Source organism: Phalacrocorax aristotelis, chromosome 5 (genome assembly GCF_949628215.1).
Source record: "Phalacrocorax aristotelis chromosome 5, bGulAri2.1, whole genome shotgun sequence".
Taxonomy (NCBI): domain Eukaryota; kingdom Metazoa; phylum Chordata; class Aves; order Suliformes; family Phalacrocoracidae; genus Phalacrocorax; species Phalacrocorax aristotelis.
Genome location: NC_134280.1, coordinates 45977795 through 45999772, shown reverse-complemented (window position 1 = coordinate 45999772; position 21978 = coordinate 45977795). Strand labels below are relative to the sequence as shown.

General features: G+C 49.0%; 1 protein-coding gene across 1 annotated transcript in view; it reads right to left on the bottom strand.

Moving 5' to 3' along the window:
* Nucleotides 1–21978, bottom strand: part of ALX4 (ALX homeobox 4) — a 39432-nt gene that overhangs the window by 8268 nt on the left and 9186 nt on the right. Inside the window, exon 2 of the mRNA XM_075094290.1 lies at nucleotides 2725–3035. Within this exon, the coding sequence (XP_074950391.1) occupies nucleotides 2725–3035 (311 nt within the window). The remainder of the gene's footprint in view (nucleotides 1–2724; nucleotides 3036–21978) is intronic.

Genomic DNA, 21978 nt, shown 5'->3' with positions numbered 1-21978 from the left:
TCCCTCAAAGCCCATGGGCTGCAGTAGATGTGTGCCCAGACATCCCACAGCAATCACAGCCCCAGGCCAGCTTGGTGGAGGGCCTCTGAGTACGTAGTGGCTATTTGGCTTGCAGGAGGAAAGATGTAAAGGGATTATTTGTGATTTCTATCCTCTGCCTTGGCCCTGGTTGGGGTCTCGGTCCTTGCAGTAGACATTTGCTTCACTATCAGTGTCCTGGGCGGCTGCCCCATGCCTATACCCACTTTTCAGCTGTGAGCTGATGGCCTTCAATGCTGGCATGGGGAGGCCCCCACAGAGCAGAGTTGCTCAGAGGGGGGAGGCCAAAGTCAAGCCTAAAAAAGCTATAACACAACCCAGAGCTGGAGACAGGTGCTAGGGTGATTCACTAAAGCCCTGGTCCCAAAATCCTCCCTGGTGGGAAGTGCAGCCCTTTGCCATCAGCAGAAGAGCCCTGGGCCACCCCAGGCTGTGTCCCCATGCCTCCTGGGGGCTGCCACCACCATGCCAAGGCTGAGCAGCTCACTAGCCAGCTGCCCTAGCCCCCCGAGAACCTACATTAAATAGCTGGCACTGGGGGTGCTCCTGAGCCTGCCCATCCAGCACCCACAGCGCTCAGCACGAGCCTGCTTGGTTCTCACTGAAGCGACAGGGAGTTTGCCTTTCTACTGACAACATGGCAAGCCTTCGTCATGAGGCAGTGGCTGGCTGCCAGCCTGCAACCCAAGGGATGGGGTCCTTCCCAGCGGGGCTGGGGGAATGAGTGAAATGCAAGTGTTTACTCCTTTCACCCTGGGGTAAGTGCTTGAGTGGCCAGGCCACTTAGACAAGTCCTTCAGCTGCTCTGTTACACAAGCCCTGTCATCACCATCCCAAGCAAGAAGTGTGAGCTGGTGGTTGCAAGAGGAGAGAGGTTGTTCTTGGCTGCCTGTGGCAATGGGCTGCTGGGGCGCTTAGCTTAGGGCAGGGTAAAACCCCCAGGCTGCACCCTCCCTCTGCCAGAGTTCCTCCTGGCTGCCTGGGGAGGTGCTTCTGCCTTCTGCCACAGTGCTATCCAGTGGTAAAGTGGGGAAAAAAACACTGCATGGTGGGTCGTATGTAATGAACTCATGGATTGCATCTGCCTTACTTGCCCTGGCTCTGTTAGCCAGCCCTGCACACTAGCTGGGACGTGCTAGCTGCTCACCCTGCCTCAGAGGCAAGCAGGAGGAGCTCGCCACCCTCCAGCACCTCATTCTCATTCCTGAGTACAAGGAATTTCATGCACTGCAGTCAATAAGCTGATTCTGTGCCTGGCCTCCCAGGAGACCCCATCAGCACCTGTGATGTGTCCCTGGGAAATCAAGGGCTGTGTCCAGTGGCACAAGGAGCTGACATTTGTAGTGCTGCCTTCCTCTGCCCATCCCACAGTGCTCAGCACGCTACACATGGGAATTGCGTTGCTTTCTACTGAAATGCAGCCGTGTCTGGCCTGAAGAGAAACAGCTGTGGGGAAGAAGAGCACACCAGCCCTGCAAACCAATTTAGGCAAGCAGACAAGAAAAATCCTGCAGCTAGTTGAAACTGGAAGTAAGTACGGAGAAAAATTGACTTATTCAAGGATGCTGGCCTGACTGCCTTGACTGTTTGCAACAACCGCTTGTAAAGGTTAGAGCAGTGGGCAAACCGGGCTGCCTGGGACCTGGGAGTCTTTCTGATATAAGAGGATAATGAGAAGCCTCCACACACCAGCTATTCTCGATGCTAACACAGGTTCTGGGGGTGGTGAGCTGATAAATGCCTGCAGACGGAAGTCACAGGATTAGCTAGACTGAAGAAAGAGAGCCTGAGCTTCAGCGGGAGCTTTGATGGCCATCAAGGCATGAGCTGTGGATGTTCGCTCCAAGTGATGGTGCTCCTTTTTGCAAATGCTTCTGAGCTCTGCAGGCCTTCGGTTTAACCTTGACTCAGAGGAAAGAGCAGCATTTGGAGAATCATTGACTCCTTCAGTGTGGAGTTTGGCACTGCTGGTGAACCCCCAGATTAGTTCAGGAGAGCTAGTTCATGGGAGCTGGTGCCCATGTGGGTGGAGGCGGTGAGACTGCAGCACAGTTGTTTGACTCTTCTGCTCGTCTCAAGGTGGTGGGAACACCTTTTCATTCCAGATCACCAGGCTTCATGGAGTTGCAGCACCTGCTTAGCCAAGCAGGTAACAAGAGCTGCCCCACCTGTATCATGCTCGCTGCTACTGAACTTTCTGATCACCTCCGCATCCCCATCTTGCCAGAAAGAGCCCATTCTGTGGGAAAGTTGGCTCCCACTCAGACTAATGAAACTGTGTCCCCCGTCAACTCTCCTGAAGAAAGTAGTTTTTTGTAACAGCTTTGTTTAGGGTGACAGTGAGTCTTATCTGCCTGCTGCCCCACTAGCTCAAGGACAAGAGGCCTCTCTGTGAGCACTGCAGCTCAGGACACCGGCCCAAATAAAGGACCTGACACTAGTGTCAGACATGGATGTACCTCCCTGTCCTGTCCCCATGCCTCAGCTTACTGGAGAGGCATGCCAGCCTGTGGCACAGGCTCTAGGTACGGCTTGGCTGCCTGGAGGCTGTGGTGGAGCTGCAGGTGACCTCAGGCACAGCAAGGGACAACAAATTTGCAGGGCTCATCTTTTCATTCCCCAGAGGGCAGGGGCTTGTTTGCAGCTTGCGCACCCCTTGCCCAGCCCCAGGGCATCCCCCATTACCTGTACGCGAGCCTCGGTGAGGTCCGTCCTCATGGCTAGCTGCTCCCTGGCATAGACGTCTGGGTAGTGGGTCTTCTGGAAGACCTTCTCCAGTTCCTCCAGCTGGTAACTAGTGAAGGTGGTGCGGTTCCTCCGCTTTTTGCCCTTGTTGCTCTCCGAGTCAGCCTTGTCCATGGGGCTGGGAAGATCTGTGCTAGCCCTGTCCTGGGGCACTTTCACCCCAGCCTCCTTCACGCTGAGGTAGCTGCTGTCCATTCCCGAAGGGTCGGAACTCGGCTGCAAGTCGGCCTCTCCCAAACTGCTCTCCTTACCTATTTGGGCGGGAGGGCAGGTAGGGGAGAGAAGAGCAAGGTAGGGAGGGGGAGAAAGAGAGAAGGAAACAGATGTAAATCTTTCAACTAATTATTGGTTCAGCCAAATAAAACTAGCCATGGCAGTTGGGCAGCAGTTCTTCAATACAGGCAGAGAGGCTGAGACCATCCTGAGCAGAGGTGGGAGGCAAGCCAGAGGGCTGCCCTGGGTCGGTACAGGAAAGCTGCTGACCTTGGCCTTAGAGGGTGTTGGAGCTCAACTCAGGGGTGGCATGGGTGCCTGGCTAGGCTATATTCAAGGGAGGAGGTGGCTGTTTTGCAGGGGGCACTAATTTCAGCCCACAGATGCCAGCACAACCAGGGAAGGGGAGGTTGGGGTGAGGTCTGTCAGCTGCTCCTGGTTCCCTTCCATGAGCCCAGCAGGCTTATGTGCATGTGCCCCAGTGAGACCCTCCTTCCCCTTCCCACTGCCCACAGTGGGGCCCAACTTCACAGAGCAGTACATTCCCTGGTCCTGGCCACAGGAGAGGCCTCTGAGGATAGAGGGACACAAACCCAGGCCTCAGAGGATAGTCTTCAGTCACCAAGCCCATACATGGTATAAAACCAGGGGCAAACAGTGGTGCTTGGTGGGATCTGTTTTCTGCTTGTGTGTCCCCAGGAAACAGTGGTGTGTCAGCAGAGGTGCTCCTGACTGACACCCCACAGTCACCCCCACAGCCTTGTGTGAGGACTTGCACTGCTTTCAGCAAAGAGGTTATGAACAGTGCATAGTGCCACAGAAAAGGCTGGTGGAGGCACCTATGGAAATACCCCAGCCTGTGTGCAGCGCAGAGAGAGATGAGAGGAGTCTGACAACAGCCTGGGAGGTTGCTTCTGCCTGACTGCCCTGAGAAATTAGTAATTAATGGGCCATGATGTACGAGAGCAATGTGGTGAAGAAGGAGGTGAATGTTTCAACCACTGCAGTGAGCTGGTTCCTCTCTAAGGCTTAGCAGCTACAAGTGAAACCAGGTGTACATGCTCTCAGGCACAGGCAGAGGATGCTGTGATGGGTCACCCTCTCCTCCCCACCTCTAGCAATGGCCTAGAGCCTGCCTCTAGCAATGGCAGTGTCCCCTTCCTTAGCAAGACCACTGCCATGCCAGCAGGACTGGTGTGGGGACCCAGACGCATGTAGGGCCTCTGATGACAAGTGACCAGAGCTCTCCCTTGCCTGCTGCCGCTGGTCTGCACAGCAGGCTGTCCCCAGAACAGGAAAAGAGGGATTTGTGTGAGTGGCTGGCCTGCCCAGCACATGCTGCACAGCCCAGTGTCACACCTGCCTACATTTCTGGCTGGGGTCTTTGGACAAAAAACATGGTAGCCCTACTGCAGAGTTTAATCTTGAGCCACTACACTCAGCTCCTAAAGGTCGGGGAAGGAAAGCATGCAGCAGCACTTCCTATCTGTGCTCTCCTCACCAAGCCAAGATCATACCAACTGGTTAATCTTTTTTTTTAAAAAATTTTACATTAGCTTATCTTTAAATGTTCTCAGTCCTGGATCAGTCTTTCTGGGAAACAGCTTCACCATATAGTCATGTCCCCACCGGTAGACTGCCCTCAGCAGTGTCATATCCCTGGTCATTAATGACACCTCAGATATCTTAGCCCATGTATTTGGAAAACCCATTTTTTCCAGCATTTGTTCCTTATTACAACATTCTACCACCTAATTCACTGTATAGTTACAGTTTAGCCCTCCTGTGAACAGCTCTGTCGTGGCTTCACAGCCAAAAGGCTGTGAGCAGGCTTGTGAGAAGGTTATGTATCCTTCCCTTTTTCTTGCTCTCGCAGCTGAAAGACTGCAAAGAGGTGATTGGGAAGAAAACAGTAGGATGAAATGTAGCTGTCACCCTCAGGCACAAGGGCAAGGAAGGACCAGGATTAAGCTTGGAAGGATGAGATATGAAAGGGAGTTGAGAAAAAAAATTGCCCAGTTAGTACAGACGAGTTGAGAGGAGGACTGGGATGAAGACACAGGCAATGCAGGTGCTATCTGCCACTACCACCCTACTGTATTTTCAGATTTATTGCTTTCTCTAATGTTGTTCCCTCAGGCTTTTGAGGAGCTCCATGTAAAGCTCAGCAAAGCCTAATGTCGTCAATCTCAGCTCTCTTTGCTTTGATCCTTAGGAACATTTTGTCAAGATTTATGCTCCCTGGGCACCGGGGCCAGGGTCCAGGCCAGTGACTGTCACCTTGCCTCCTCTGCACCTGCACTCTCCGACGGGCTGAGCTCCTCCGCCACTCCTCAGGGATGCAGGTGGACAGGCCCATCCAAATGCACTTGGACAGTTCCCCGCCCCACAACCTGGGTAAATCATATGCTACAGCCATTATATTTATTATTTTTGAAACTAATAATAATAAAACAGTTCCAGAAAGTCTGTAGCAACTGACTACTGCCCACGAGAGTCAGTAGAGGTTGAGTAATAAATAAATAGAAGTATTCCAGGAAATTTTTCCTCTGTTCTTTCTTTTTTTACTATTTATGATGACAGGAATCTCAGTATATTTTCCGCCATGCTTTTGTGCTGGCTGCCTCCCTAACTCCCAGGTCCCCTGCGACTCCAGCAACAGCAAACACAAAGACCTGAGGCCTTTCCTTGGGAAGTCCTCTGCCATTTCTTGTCTTCTTGAGCAGCTCAGCTAGCTGGGGAAGGTCTGCACAAACAAACACACATCCATGCACACACAGAGAAATGCTCTGGGTCTGATGTTATTTTGTTGCCTATATAGCTCAGACTGCAGCTGGGCCCAGGGCTTTCGGCGGTGATAGTTATCTCCACTGCAAGCCATCAGCCCTGAGGAGCAAGCGACTATCCCTGCTGTGCACAGAGTGGGTGTCCCCATGCCTGCCTGCCTGCTGCCAGCTCAGAGCCCTCCTTGCCACCTTGGCCCACTGCTCTCATTCTCCTGTGCTACAGCAGACACAGGCTCCTTTACTTCCAGCCCCTGTGAGCAGCAGCAGGGATGGCTGTCCCTGTGAGCGACACAGCAAGAGTAGAATGGAGGGAGCATGGCTGGCTGCATAGGGAGGGGGTGGTGTGCATCCACCCTCAGCTGAGCATCCAGAGCAGTACCTCTCCTTCCCTAAACAGGCTCCCTGAACTCAAAACAGTCATGCTAACTGCTGAAGTGAAACAAATTGCATACATCTGCATATGGATATGCCCAGGCTTCCTGTAACTGGAGATGGCCTCAAAGTTTCAGTGCAAAGTTTGGGGTGTCTGTTTCTAATCAAACCTAGAGAGACCTTGAGTTACATATTGTGAAGATCTCCATGACAAGGAGGTAATATGAGTATCATTGCACCCTTACAAGTCTGACAGGACCACTTGGTGCCTCCTTCACTGCTTATGACTCCAACCTTGCCCTCACAGCAGTAGAAGGAGGGTATTTTCTGGCTTCCCACACCGATACCCTGATCTCCCAGTGCCTTGGCTGCCTGCTAGACCATCGGCACTTCAGAGACCTTCCCTGAGTCACTCTGTATCAGTTGCCAATGGGCAAGGACAACCCAGGACAGCAGGGCACGTGGGCCCCCATCATCCGGCTGCTCCTTTTTGGGCAGGAGAGCTGCCTGCATCCCCAGTTCACCTGGAGGGGAAATGTCTTTCCGATCTCACTGTGTCTGTCCTGGGAACCCAATGGAGGAGGAATGTGTTGCAGGAAATACAGACCATGCTGCATGCGTGGCCACGCAGTGAGCCCGCAAGATGTCCAGGCAGCACACTGCTCTGCTGACACCCTTGCTAGACGGAACAGGCATTTTAACCACTCCATCACATTTGGATTCACGGCTCATGTCTGTTTTTTTTCCTGAAGTGTGCTATTTTGGGAGGATGATGAAGTAAAATCTTCTCTATGTACAACCTTGCTCGTCCCAGAAAGGTTGGACTAGATGATGCCTGAGGTCCCTTCCAACCTGAGATTCTGTGATTCTGTGAATCTTAAGCACGAAATTTAATTTAGAGCAATGTCAGCTTGGTGCAGTCACATGACAAGGGAGACTGGGATGTTTCAAATACACAACTTCAGGCTCAGCTTGAAAATATAGGTCTCCTTTGCACAAAGACATACGTGACAAGCCATGACTCCTTTGTGATAGACTTCTTCACATAGATCCTGCGATTGCAGCCCCATTGCCTAAGAGGCTGGAAGACAGCTACACAGCCAGCAAAACCCAGGGTTGCAGGCAGCACAGGGCTGTTTCCTCCAGACTCCAGGCAAAGAAGCCTGCAAGGTCTTGGCATTGCTAATGTACTGCTCTGAGAGCATCTCGACCAAGCTGTTACAGTCTCATGCTATCCCAGCCCCATGCTGTCCCAGCCCCGGGAGGACTCTGAGTAGCCCAGGACACCTGGACACCTACTGGCACACAGCAGCTCACAGAGGCTGCCAGCCAGTGACCAACCCATGTCCAAAGCATGTGGCACAGGCAGCTTGTGGCTTCACCAGCCGGACTCTCTGCTCCCACATAAGTGGCATATGGCCCTTCTGCCTTCCCACCCAGGCATGGACCCAGGGTATTTCTCCCCTGCCCATCCCCAGATCACTATCACCTCCTACACTGACCATTTCATGGTGCCTTTCCCTGCCTGCATAGCCATTGTCTGACCCTTACTTTTCATAGCAGCAATGCTTTTTTTAAACAAACAAACAAAACCCCAAAAAACCCCTGAAACTACCAAAACCTCTAGTGCAGGTGTTTAAGAAGGCTTTTTAAGTCCAGTTCTGCCTCTTTATGTCATTCTCTCAGCCTTTGCTTAAATACCAGTGCTAAAATTTTGCCTAGATATGATTTGGACAGTGTATTCCACACTGCCTACCAAGGAAGATTTGCACCACAGCCCACCCAGCACACCTCCAGGAGCTGGCTGGCCATAGTAACCTTATCCAGTCCTTGTGATCTTGCCTTAACACATGCTGCAGCCATTATACTTGTTCCCAAGTTGTCTGTTGTAGCCTTCTGCCTCCTGTATGTCATTGCAGCCTAGAAGTCAGCACAGGGTTATAATTTTTAAAAATATCCACATTTTGGGTCATATAGGATAAAATGGAGTGGCTGTATTTTAGACATACAAAGGCCTAAATCTTCAGGTTTATCCCGTTCAGGGAGTGAGCTTTCTTGCAGTCTGCAGATGCAGAGAAGATTTTAAAGATGGAGCAAAGACCCAGAATTTTGTGGCTGAATCTGGCACCACTGATTTTATTAGGAATGATCAGATGTTTAATCATACCTTCATTCTTGGACCCAACTGAAGTGTAAAACTGGGCAGCATTTATCTCAGCTGGAGGTGGTAGAAGTCTACATAAGATAGAAGTAATTGGCATCATTCTGGAAGCTGCAGTTACCCTTGCTGCTAAGCAAAAACCAGCTGGAACATCTCCATTTCAATGCTGTATGAGGGTGAACACACCTCCTTGTGTTCAGCCTACCAGCAGTTCCCTTGAGATTGCATAAAGCAGAGCTGGTTCCTGTATGAACGCACGTCTGTCCATTTATTCCAGCCAGGGAGCTCATTTTGTTCATCCTGCAGTACCTGAAGGAAAACTGGAATATGCTCCAAGCAACTCCTCTTCTCATGGCATGGCATGCACCTACTTCCCACTGTGCGGAGGAGACCACTGCATGAATGTGCTTATCTGCATGGACACCGTCCATCTCTACTGAGCCTGACCAAAGCTGCTGGTGCTGCTGCTCTGCTACCTACAGGCTCCTGAGGCTCTACAGCAAAGAAGGGACATAGTGAACCCCATAGACTAAAAATAGCTGTTAAATACTGGCCACCTTAGGGAGCTAATTACAGACAGAGCAAATTCCTACAGAAAAGCCTAGTCATAGAAGGATGAAAAGGAGAGATGAGTGTTTCTTTCTGTTGTGCTCTTCCTGACCAAACCTAGGGCCCCTTTCATCAAGAAGAGACTTATTTTTCTGAACAGAGCATATAGCAGGAGCAACACTAAGGCCTGGAGCAGAAAAATCTCAAAACTTCTTTTTGTTCCTGAAAGGCAGTCTGGGGACAACGCCAAAGGTGCCACACAGCACTGGTGGGTCCCCAGGCTTTTGGTGGCCCTGCAGCCAATGTACAACATAAGTCACTGGCTCTGTCCCCACTCTGTGTACCTCAGAGATGTTTCCCTGGGAGTCAAAAATCACCTCAACCCTGGCTGCACTTAGACCCTCCTGTGCAAGGCTGGTTACATTCTCTTCGAGTAAATCACCATGTGGTTTTGGGGACTGACAGCTTGATAAACATCAACTCCAGTGCTGCTCAGAAGCTAACACCACAGCAAGCCCGGGGAACGTGTGCGTTTTTGTCCATGTTTGTGTTATTTGTTTATGCAAGTTGCTGTTCCTCTTGCTTTTTTTCTGCACTAGCTTTTTTCCCCACACAAACATCTGCTTTTGAGGGCACATATTGCTTTATTGTCTGATTAGCTGAATTCACACACCCTGTGGCTACTTGGGGAGAGCTCAGCACCATCTGTACAAATGCAACATGTGCTGCTTGCTCCTCTTTCATGTTATTTAAAGGACATTAACAAAACTGACTTTTATATAAACAAATCCATTCTGAAGACTGCATAGAAGCTGTGGCTAGAGCAAAAAGGCACAGTTTCTTGCAGTCTGAGACCCAAGTCCTTCTTCATGTGACACATTCATTTTAACAGCAGGAAAGAGCTGACTAGAAAATTCTGAAGGCACAAAAATACTCCTAGCTACCTGCTGTAATTGCAGCTCATTCTCTGGCTCCCAGAATGTGATATAGGAAAACAAAAAGAGCAAGAAAATGTACTGCCATTGCCTCCATGGGGAGAAAATGAAACTGCTCTGTTGGCTTCCTCACTACTGAATGTGAAAGGAGATTACTGTTTATGCCAAATATTCTGAGACTGGGGATGTTGGCTTTCTCTGAGGAACCCATGAATTTCTTAGTGATCTGGCTTGCTTCTGACACCTGAAGGCCTTTAGTGCCTTGGGGATGTGCTGTGCTGTGCCAGGATCAACCACAAGATGGCTTTTTAAGTAACAGTGGAGGGAGGTGACCGTCACTTCTGTGCAGCTCAGTGGCAGCCAGACCCTCATTAGATTCCACGTAGGTAGCCCCAAGCTTAGAGCTGAGGGAAGCCACCTACAGGGTTTCAACATTCGAGGCTACTCATGAAGTCCTGCTTGACAGTCAAGATGGGTCTCAGCTGCTGCATTTTGAAAATGTCTCTTTTATTTCCCACTGTAGGCATGTCACAAACAGCTGGGAAAAAGCTGTGTTTCTGCTATATCCTACTTGTGTCTTCACCTAAAATAGTGCACATGAACCAAAAGCCACCTAGTACCTCTGAACTGATATATCACCAGTGCTTGTCTGCCAAGGAAGATGGATGAGGCAGGCAACGATCAGAAGGGGGCTGAAAGGGCTTTCAGTTTCCCTTTAGCTCTGAATTTGATACCTTTTGAATAAGTAGTCTACTCCTGCCAAAGCAATCCTGCATTGCCTTGCCATGGCCATGTTCACCTGCAGGTCTTGCCTTTTCTCAAGTCCCTCAGAGCCAGATGTAAGCACCTAACTGCTCTGAAGACCTGGCTCAATACTGAATAAGACAAAATATGGGAACTCATAAAGAAAAGAAAAATCAGCATCACTAATACAGGACAAAGTATTGAATGGGATCATCTCAGTCATAGGCTTATACCTACACACAGGCCGGCAGCTGTTTATTTGGAGTTCACAAACCCTTGGGTAAATGAAAAGCAGAATAGGCAGCTGTTTGCTGAAGACTTTCAATCTCCACAGACAAGCACTATAGGCAGCTTGGGGTTTTGTATGCCCTGATGCACTGACCCAACAGGGGCCTCTGTCCCGCTCCCATCTGAGCTGAGCATCACTAAGTGGTCATCAGCATCTGGGGCAGCAGCTGCCCCACCTGCCTGTCTCCCTTATTTTAGAATCATCCAGTTTTCTCAGGCTTGTGTTTCCTTTAGAAAATACAGATATAGGTGGTTGCTCCACCCCTTTTTGGGAAGTATGTCCAGCAAAGTTACATGACAATAGTGTTTGAGGTAGCCAGGACTCAACCCCCTCCCTGTTCCAAGGCCCTGTACCTGCAGCAGGGAAAGGTAAGCACCGGGGAGCTCTGGGGCTGATGGCAGGCAGTTCCAGTGGAAACACAGAGGGTTGTTCAGATGTGAGTGACAGATGAGGGTGATGCAGGGCTTAGGGCTAAGCTCTCACCTGAAAGGATGACCATAAGACTCCCCATTGGATGCGGATTTCTGTATTCATCTTAACCTCACCCATGCCCTTTGGCTACAGCAAGGATCTGAAAAGATACCTTGCCTGAGCACTACAAGACAAAAGGGGGCTCTTCACTGCAAGTTGTCACCTCCTCTAGAGCTTTCCCCTGCAACCAGTCAGCACCTCCCTCTTCTGCACGGCATACCCTGGACATTTCCCCTACAATTTCCATCCAAGGCTGGGTGCTGGGTGAGCAGAGCATCCACTCCGTTGGGGTGAGCAGGAGGCACGAGGCACCCAGTGCAACCTTCCATGGTCTCAGAGTGTGTTGCCTTCCATATTAGCCACACACTGAGCAAGGCACCAGCAGCCATCGTGTGTGACAGCAGATATAAATCAGCCATTGAGTTAGAGGAGAGCAGGGGACACTCCTTCCAGCTGGTGCAGAGGGCTGGTGAGGCAAAACCACCTGAAGGTAGTTAAGCCTTGCTCTGATGTCTAGTTATGGCACAGTTTAATTCCCTGCTGTCAGCTTGGAGAGTGATTCACCCCATCCTATGCGTCTGTGCCTGCCTAGACAGTATTCACGCTGTCAGTTGGTCTGTCTGTCAGTCTGTCTCTCTGCATTCTTCTGCCTGTTTTGCAAAAGCAACCTCTTCACAGCAGAGGCAGCAATGCATTGCTGGAGTTCAGCTGCCTCCCAGAGGTGAATTCCAGTTGCCTGTTTTGTGCTGTTGGTAACAGGGCTGGAGCTGCAACCTGAAATAACCAGCAGAGCAGAGGGGCAGGAGGGAGATGAGAGCCATTTTGTCATGAGCTAAGCAAGAGCTCAGCTGCCTTTGCGTTATGGAGTCCTGTTTCAAATTAGTGACAGATGAACTTCAAAAGATTTGCAGGCACTGGCCGGAGAGGCATCTAAGTGGGCTCTGCCTAGCTGAAGCAGCCAGCCTGCAGTCCTAATCCAGCAAAGCACTACAGTTTATGGGTGTCCCTGGACTACCCTTATGCTTAAAGTGAAATGGTATGTACTTCAGACAAGTCCAAACAAATCTGCCCAGCACAGCTCCTGTGCTGCTCCTTGTGCTTCCTGATTTGGGCCCTAAGATACCCCCATGGAGAAGGCCTGGGGACTCCAAGTCTGGATGAGATGCTGCAGCAGCCTCATTGCTACCCAAGTACAGCACATCTTAGGGGGATTTGGGTGCTACCATTTTCTCTTGGAAATAGGAAAACAACAGTGATGGGAAAGCTGAAGTAAAAACAGGAAACACCCAAAGTTGGCTGAACGTCACTGAACCACAGAAAGGGTTGAGTCTAAATGTTGGGCCAAAGTTTGGGCCAGGTTCTTTAAGAAAATAGTTCTGCCGTTCTTCAGTTTTATACAGCTGATTAGTAAAGAAAGGCCAAGATGAGGGAAGAAAAACATTCAGCCTTCCTCAAACCTCCCCATTCTTGGAAGCACAGCTAAAACCTATTTCCCTTCTGACTGCACATTGCAAAATTCAAGGCCGGTCAGGTCTGGGAATTGCTAATGGTCCTATGAGCACTAGGCTTTTAGAAGTATTCCAGAAAGAAATTAGGTTTCTGGCTACCAAACCCACCAATTCACAGTCACTGGGGCTGGGCAACAGGCTGACATCAGCTTTGGCTGGCAGAGAGAAAGGGGGCAGCAAAATCACAAATTGAAGCAAGAAGCAGCACAATCAAACTGGGAACTTGCCAACCAAGAGTGAAGAAAAAATAACTAGAAGCACACCTGACAGGGACAACTTGTTTCCCCCAACCTCTACACCCCTCCTCGCTCCATTTGCTCAGGTCACCCGCTGCAAAGAATGTCCCTGTTGTGGGGTCAGAAGATGGGGACGATGCTGTGGACCCACAGGTTTTTCCTGCTGAGGAGATGCTGGTGCCCAGGGAGAGGGGGAAGCCTGGAGTTCTGATGGGGTCTGAGGGCACTAGCCACCCCTGCTAGCCAGGTGCTGTCACCCTTGGTCGCTATAAGCCCCCCATGCACTACAGGAGGTGCATGGCGACCTCAAGGTCTCACTGACCAGAAGAGCTGTTTCAAGGTATTGGGAGGGCATAGCTGCACTGCATGGCCTGGCTGTGAAGCACAGCTTGTCTATGCTATAGCTGGGGAGAAAAGGCAAAGAAAGAAAAATCCGTCTAAGACTGACCTGCCTGGAAACTCCAATTGCCCCTTAAACGGTCTAAACAAATATTTATTTGAATTACCCAGAACACCCCAGTCTTCTTATATGTATCCCAAAGAGTGTCATAAAACATCTACAAAAAGGACTCCATTAACCTCTGCTGCCCTGCATTAGAGGAACATATTCAGCTCCAATTAAACTGAAGTTTAATATACTCTTGGCCTCTGTAAGATCCCTCCAGCCTCTGCAGCAGCCAGTCCTCCCCTGTCCTAGCCTGGCCTCAAGTTTATACCCGCTGCTGGCACCTGCCATGAAGAGCGGCCGCCAAGATGGGGAACTGTCAGCACTGCTCCAGCATCTGATAGGAACCCACCATCAATTGCAGGGCTGCATTCTCATGCCTTGCATTTCATTCTGTTGGGGCCATGGCAGGGAGGGAAACGATGTATGAAACTCTCCCCCATTTCTCCTCGGCCCCAAAATCTAACCCCCAGCTTAGTGCACTTTCATCTCTGGAGGCTTAGCTCCATGTCCTTTGTATCACAGCAGAGAGAAGGTGCACATTCTCCACAGGAGCCAGGGTAATCTAAGTCATCTGAATTATGCCAACTGCCGATGCAAGCTGCTGTGCTCAGGAAAATACTAGGAAACCCTGCCTGCTTCATGGTTTAAGTGCATTGCTTTCTTCATGCAAAAAAATATACATGTGCAGTTCAACAATCTCCTCCTAATGAAGTTTTGCCAGCTTATCAAGTGTTATACTACACAACTTGGCCAATTATTCTCATGAGACATTTGTGCAAGAGCCCAAGCACATGGTTCACAAAGGAAAGGGATGAAAATTATTTACAGAAGCAGCAAGGCAAAGGGTTATTGATATGAGGCACTAAGAGGAAATGGGATGAATTCTTCTGGTAAATGAATAATGAATAGTATTCACAGCCAGCAACTTACGTTTTCCATTATGAGTTGAGAATAGCAAATGACAGTTATTAAGGAAAAAAAATGCATTAGGTAGTACTGAACAAGGAGGACATCCATGGAAGTGTGCTTTTACTTGTAAAAGGGGAGACATGAATTGCTCAAAGGGTAAACTACATTTGTCAAGTAATTCAGGACACTACACACTCTGAGGCCTGAGAAGGGGGATTTCATTTCTCTTGAGGGCTACTTCACCTTGCAACATGTTTAATTGTCACCAGGGGAAAAAAAGAAAGAAATAGACTTGCATGAGTCAAAAGAATTTGACCTTGTACTTTCTTCTCCACCCCTGTGGTTCACTTCTCTGCATTTGGTGGTGACTGAACCAGGCCAAGATGTGGATCTCTTACTGTCACCTGCAGCATTGAATCCCTTTATAAAGCCACTCTGGGACCAAATTTTTCTGGCGACAGACTGGACCAGAGAGGACATTTTCCCCTCATGCTGTTGCAGTTGCAGATGGTGCCCTGAGTGGTGTGGCTCCACTGGTGCTGAGAGAGTGTATCTGCCTCTGCCAGCTGGGGGTGGCCCCTGGCTGCTCAGCATCATGATTACAGCCAATGCAGGGACCAAACACATCTACAGGATGCAGGACGATGTGCAGTGAGAGCACCATGCAAATGGCTTTTGTGCCTTTCTTCTTATTTACTTTCTAAAATATTTCTTGCTTCCTGGGTCTTCAGGTCATATATACTGCATCGCTACCACTGGTGAACAGTTCACTGTTCTCATCATCCAGCATGCAAAGGCGATCCTTCCTTACTGCACAGCATCCGCACCCTGTTCAGCAGTGCCTTCTGGGTTTCCCGTAGCATTCACCAAGCCGTGTTGGAGGGCTGCACAGAAATTCCTGAGCCACAAGGGGCCCATTAGGATGAAGGATCGCTATTGCTCATGTTGTATGGATGGCAAACCGAGACCAAGAGCCACCAAGCACAGAACAACTGCTCTGAGATACCTAAGCCTGAGTTCTAAAAAGTACATAGTATTGTCTAATATTTTTGCACCTTGGAGATGAGTGTCCTGTTGGTGTCAGTATCCTTCTCAGATGCCCTGAATAATGCAATACCTTTATATCTTTGCCACCCCATCCAAACCCCCTGTTCAGTCCGACATGCATCACTCTCCAGTCTTCAGATGATTCTGCCACATCCAAATTTCTCACACCAGCCTTCTGCTGCTTCTCCAGATACAGCTTACTACAGCCTGTAGTTACATCAAACAACGTACTTTCCTACTTTGCCTGGGTCCAAGGAAGGCTGGACCATCTACAGGGGTAAGTGGCCACTGCAAGAGGAGAGAGTTCAGACCTGGCTGGAAACATGCCCAGAACATGGGAAATCTGGAGTGTATTTAGGTATGAAAATCAAAGCTGTCATTACCAAGGGAGTAAGAACCGCAGCTCCATAAGGCTTGTTCTTGGACAATTTTTCAGAAGAACGGCATGAAGCACATTTCCTACCCAAAGCCCAGTTCCACTGCGAGTCAGATGTTCTTGCTCCCCAGCACAGTGCACCAGAACTTTTGAAAAATGACATCCTCAGTTTTTCTGACATGGAGAAAACAAAAACCTGCTTAGCTTTAGCTATGTTCTTGAAAGCAGCTTAACTAATTCAGATGAACTTTAAAAAAAATAGTGTTATAAAAACAGCCAGAGGCAAACAACTTCTGTGGGAGCTTTTAGGCCAAATTGTTACGTTTTGATTATGTTAGAAGCAACCGGAAGCAGGATTTTGGTAGTAAGCATCAGACAGTAGACACAAACAACAGTGATTCTGGTAACACACTTCCTAAGAGAGAGCAAAGAAATAATGAATCTTGGAAACAGTGAAGCTGCTGGAGCACCACTAATCCTCAGCAGAACTGAATGACTATGTGAAAGATGATGACCATGAAAATCAGCCTAAACTAAAAACTGTATCCACATCAGCTAAGCTGATGCCCACTTCTGTGTTCGTTTCCAGTCAGCATTCCAGGATGGGATCATATTGACATGAGTGACTGCAAATGTCAAGTAAACATCAGAAAATATTTACAGAAATCATTGTTAGGAACTTGCCAGAAGGAGTATTTGGCCCAGAAATCTCCTTCTGCCAGTGATGCTCATCCAACCAGGGAACAGAAAAGACCCTTATCTCACATGTCCACCATATACCTCCCTTCCACTCACTAGCACAGATGACCTTTCTGCTACCTACTTCTTGTACCGGTTGACACACATGCACAATCTGCTGACCAAAGATTACTCACAGATGTTACCCCAGCAACAATCCTGGGTCCCAGACAGACCTCATAAAATCATACCTTGCTCACAGACAATTTGCAAACATAACACAAGGGGCGTTTGTTCCTCCTGCCCCCAGTCTCCCAAAATAGTCCCTTAGGGGAGCTCTTGTTTTAGAGGATTTCTGATCTACATGTGGGTGTCCATGTGCTGACACAGCCCCCAGCTCAGAAGGGCTTTGCCTACAGAAGGCATCATCCCCACACCAGTGCCACAGCCAGAACTTTGGTGTTTAAAAGTTGTCTTTTCCAGCAAGGCAGAAAGCAATGGGAGGCCTTAACAGCACGTGGAAAGAGCGACTGCAGGCAGGATGGCCTAGAGAGGAGAATAAAATACACAATCATAAAACATGGGCTGGAACCAATACATGTTGAAAGCACTGGTCTGAAAGGTATGTACTGTTTCAGAGTTTCCTAACTGAGAATAAGCAAGACCCCTTTTCACCTGCTCTGTCTTCTTCCACTCTTTAGAAATAAGCCTATCTGCAAGGGTCTGGAAAGAATGAAATTTGGGAAGAACAGATAAACACTTCAGTTCCAATGTCTGAGGACTGCCAGCATTAGTGTGGCCTCTAGGCACCATCTGGCCTCTGCTTCCCAAAGCATCCCCAGCTCTTGTGCTGAGAGCATCTGGGGGCTGCAGTGGGTTGCTTTCTCCTTCCTTCTCATCTCAGACTAGGCTTCCCACACGCTGTCTTCTCAGATTTACTATCTCACTGTACATTTGGGTCATGATTTTGCAGACTTCATGAGAGGTAAACATGCCTTTATGGGAATGTGTGATTTCTGCTGCAATTCATTTTGTTCATAAGGCTCTCAGGAGAAGATATACAGTCGGACATAAATAATGGGGCTCCAAACTACAAAACCCCTTCAGTGAACACAGTTATGAGGCTGTAGCTTCTAACAAAACAGGCTTTTAGAGCCAAGATTTTCATGCCAGAGGAAACTGTGGAAGGTGCCCATCCCAAAAAAGGGGTCAGAGAGTCCCTGTGTTGCACCTGCCAGTCCCAAGAGGCTTACCTGGAATTAGGGGCTCTCTGAGTATTTGCAGCTCGTGTCCTCTGTTTTCCAAAGCAAAGATGAAGCTTCCCAAATCGGCTTAAGAGTGTGTGTGTGTGTGTGTGTGTGTGTGTGTGTGTGTGAACATGATCTGACACAAACAGAAAAGAACACTTTGGTGCTCCATCTCCTGTCAGTAGAGGGACTGTGTTGTTCAGACGCTGCAGAAGCTCTATAGCTTATTACCAGCTGGGGACAGTCTGGAAGCCAGTGTGTCATCTCTTTATTTAATGGGTCTTGCCCCAGGAGAAAGCTCTGCCAGTAGAGCTGGGGCTGTGGAACAGAGCTGCCTGCCTGAGGAAGGGGTGGCCTGGTGCAAATGTCCCTTGGTGCAGGACATTACAGGGTGAGGAGCAGGCAGGGACAGCCCTGCTGGGCTCAACTACAGTGCTACGCTGCTATCATCGCCACACTGCTGGGTCCCCTGCTCACCCCTGCCCCCTGCTCCGGCCATACCTCGCCTGCTCTGGAGTGTGCTTCGAGCAGTCTTCAGTGCCTTCTTCTACTGATTTCATCAGCTTGCCCATGTTCACACTGCTGTGTCAGTACTTTTGGCACAGGGCTGAGCAAAATGGAACTGCTTTGCTCACCACCACCAGGGACCCCTGTAAAACCACCCCCTGCTCAGCACCCTGCCAGCAGAACCGAGACCCATGGACCTGCTTCATCTCAGACATGCAGGGAGGAAGTGTGTCAGAGCAACCATTTTAGCTATTTACATATTCGTATCGCTTTTCTCATCGGGCCATTTTCATAGAGCCAGCTTGGGCTGACTCTGCTCCCACTGGGATGCCACTGCAGGCTTTCAGCTGCTGCCCCCTTTCTTTTTGACCTCCTGAGAATCAGTTCTCAGCAAAGTTTTTGGTTTTAATGAAATCTGTGGGCTAAACCAAATCACTGCCTATTTTCCCCAGTAGGGAACTAACATCTGTCAGATTCAACATCCACAGCTGTATTCCTGGCTTTTGGGACCCACTCAGTTCCCCTCATACTCCTTCTCGGCCAGGACCCACTGGCCTCTTACATGTTAATGCACATATGTGGTCACTGCTACATGCCATGGTTTACCTGCTTTGGGCTCCTAATCTCTTCATCTCCATGGCACGTGGAATCATCCAGGTTTCTACACATAAGCCTACACCAGAGAACATGCATGTTGCCCGAGGCAATACTCACATTTGGTTTTCTCTAGAAAAACCCAAGCTGTTCTACTTGATTTTTGCAGGGACCAGGTAGGCCAGACCAGTGCATACCAAATGGCCCAAATTTACAAACTTCTTGCAAGGAGTGTGCCGTGTTTCCTGGCTAATGTCTGAAAGCGGAACTGGGGTCTGACTGCGTTTTCCTTTTCTACATCTCTGAAAGTCACTAAAATCAACAGAATAGATAAAGTCCCAGTCTTTGTCATTCTCTGTTAAAGTATCTGGGCGGTGATTCAGTTGCCTGCTTGTAGGTTTCTGATGTCGTGCAAGACACACTAAGGTCTCTCAGATGCTGGCATGGGCAGGCAGATAGCAAGACCTTGAGAGGCAGCACTGGGAGACCAGGCAGTGTAAACGGGGGCATCTAGGCCAAGCATCATGCAGTTGGCTCAATGCCTTCTCAGAGCAACAGCTAAGCTTCCTCTTTCCACCACCCCTAAGGTGCTGGGTACCTCCTATTGCATTTACTAGTGTCTAACAAACCTGAAATACTTTAGCCGCAAAGTCTCTGCCTTGTTGCATGCTTTCCATGTCTTGGTCCCCAAATATGGTGAAAAATTAATCCCTTAGAAGCTTGGTTGCAATCACAGCCTCCTGGCTCCTTTTTGGGTAAGCTTCAGGTAATTTTCTAAAGAAATCCATAACTACCAACAAATACTGTCTGGCAGATTCCATCTCAGGCAAAGGCCCAGCAACATCAACAGCAATGAATCACAGTAAGGTCCCCAGGAGACACTACTCAGTAGGGTTTATCCATATCTTTGGGGACCCACTTTTGAAATACAACCTATGCAAGAAATGCATCACATTTCCAGCAGTACTTTTTCATCATCTGCCTGCATTTTCCTCAAAACCAGTTCTCTCTTGGCTTGACTAAGGATTTTGCAACCCTAAGATTTCCAATGGTTTTGACATTGTAACAAAACCTCAGAACCTCCTTTTTGAGTGTTTCAGGTATAATGAACTCTCATGAATACTCATCACACATTGTTTTATTTCCTCATCTCCTATACAATATTTCATCTTTAAATTCCAAGCTTTCTCACTATGACCATAGAGCTGTTGCCCTGCTACTCTGAAAATACTCCACAGCAGACATGGTTGCCAAATGAGGGGTTTAATCACACCGTATTTTGATACCAGGAGCCTTTTTGAGGGATGCTTTTAGCTCCTTGAACTCTGCTCTTCCAAACCTACACCTACTGGATGAAGCTGGAGCATTTTCATTCCTGCAGACTGTGAAAGAAAGGAGAAAAGAAAGTGAAGCAGTCTCAATCTTTTCTTGCTGTCCTGCTGAGGGAGATGTCTGGTCCCTAAAAAGAGCATTTGAACCAGGCATTGCCAGAACAGCCTTTGGTGACTTTGCTCTTATGTCAGTGCCATCCCCACCCCACAGACACCCCCAGCTGTGTTCAGTGGAAACTGCTACAACTCTGAAAATGCCCAGCTGCTCTCCTCCAGCCACCAAGGTAGTTTTCCCTTCTCACAAGGAGGATGTGGAGCTTTTGTAATTCTGGCAAATCAGCAGCTGAGCCTCCAGCAGCGGGATCAGTGCCCCGCAAGGCCAGGCAGGCACACAGTTCCCTGCTCCCTTCCCTTGCGTTGGGGAAGCGCTGCCCTCTCGCCCCTGGCTGAGTGTTTGCCCAGGGTGCATGTTATACCTCTTTTCAACAGGTCACCTCACTCTGGGTTCACTTTCAGATTGGCAGCCTTGAGTTGCTCATAAAATGTTATCACTTCGTATTAAAGGGTTTATCACATGCCAGGGTATCCTCAGCTATAACGGAGGGATTGGATGACCTGCCCTGTTGGTCTCTTGAATGAGGGCTGCCTTACACAGGTGGTGGGAGAGCCGCGCTACAGTTAGCTGTGGACTTGTCCTAACACAAAAGCCATTTTCACCACTAGGTATCCACAGGGGGAAGCAAAATGAACCTAGTAAGGCACATCCCGGGTATTAGCTATTAATGGTAAGGCACAAGCACCCTTTGATTAGCATATTACACAGCAAAACCCTTGCTGGCCTTTTTTTCTAACCAGGACAACAGATGAGGTCCAGGAGCTGGCTACAAGCTCAGGGGCCTGCCCCCAGAGGCAGGCGCCGCAAACAGATTGCCCAGAACTCCTTCTTTTGCATGAGCCATGTCTTTAAAGGAAAACACTGCAGACTGAAAGCCCTGGGGCTCACTGACCAGGTACGGGCTGAGTGTTAGTTCATCCCCCACATTGGCTATGCTGAGCATTTTCCTGGATACAGCAGTCCAGTCGCCCACAGGCATTTCTCCCCAGCAAGGACACTTTCCCCAGTCCCTGCTTTCCCTCATACCCAGGGGGTAGCTCCATTTTGGACTGTCCCATCATCTACCTCTCTGCCTAGTTTCACTCAGCAACTGCAGTACCTAAACGAGCATCTGCGATGCCTATAAATTACACATGTGATAACCCCTCTCTTGCTGCTTGGCTTCCCCGTAGCCCTCCCTCTGAAGCAGACTGCTGCCAAATGGAGGCAAATAGTTTGCTCAACAAAGAACTCAATTTTTTTGCCACCAAGGCCAAGGAAAAGGGGATTTCCAGTATAACCAGCCACAAAAGTACCCTTCCCAAAAGCAAACTAATTAAAAGCTACAAGGGAAAAGTAGGGTTCTCTGAATACCAACTTAATATCCAGCCCTGGGCACCACAAAGCATTGCTACAGCCTCAGGTCTAACTTAAAACCAGTATCACCCAGCTCTACATATGCAGCTTCAGGTCCCTCTGTTTTCTGAGTTGAGTTTGGGCCTTTCAGAGTATTTTTTATGAGGCTTTGTCCTGACTAGCCATATATTTATAACAACCGTCTCTGTGGATTCCCCTCCCCTTCAGAGCCGCGCTTAACCGAGCCTCTGCGCTCACGTTTGATGCAGCCAATCCCCCATTGCTTTCTATCCTGCATAAGGCCCTCTTTCTAATAGCTTGAAGTGGTAGGGACTGGGTGAAA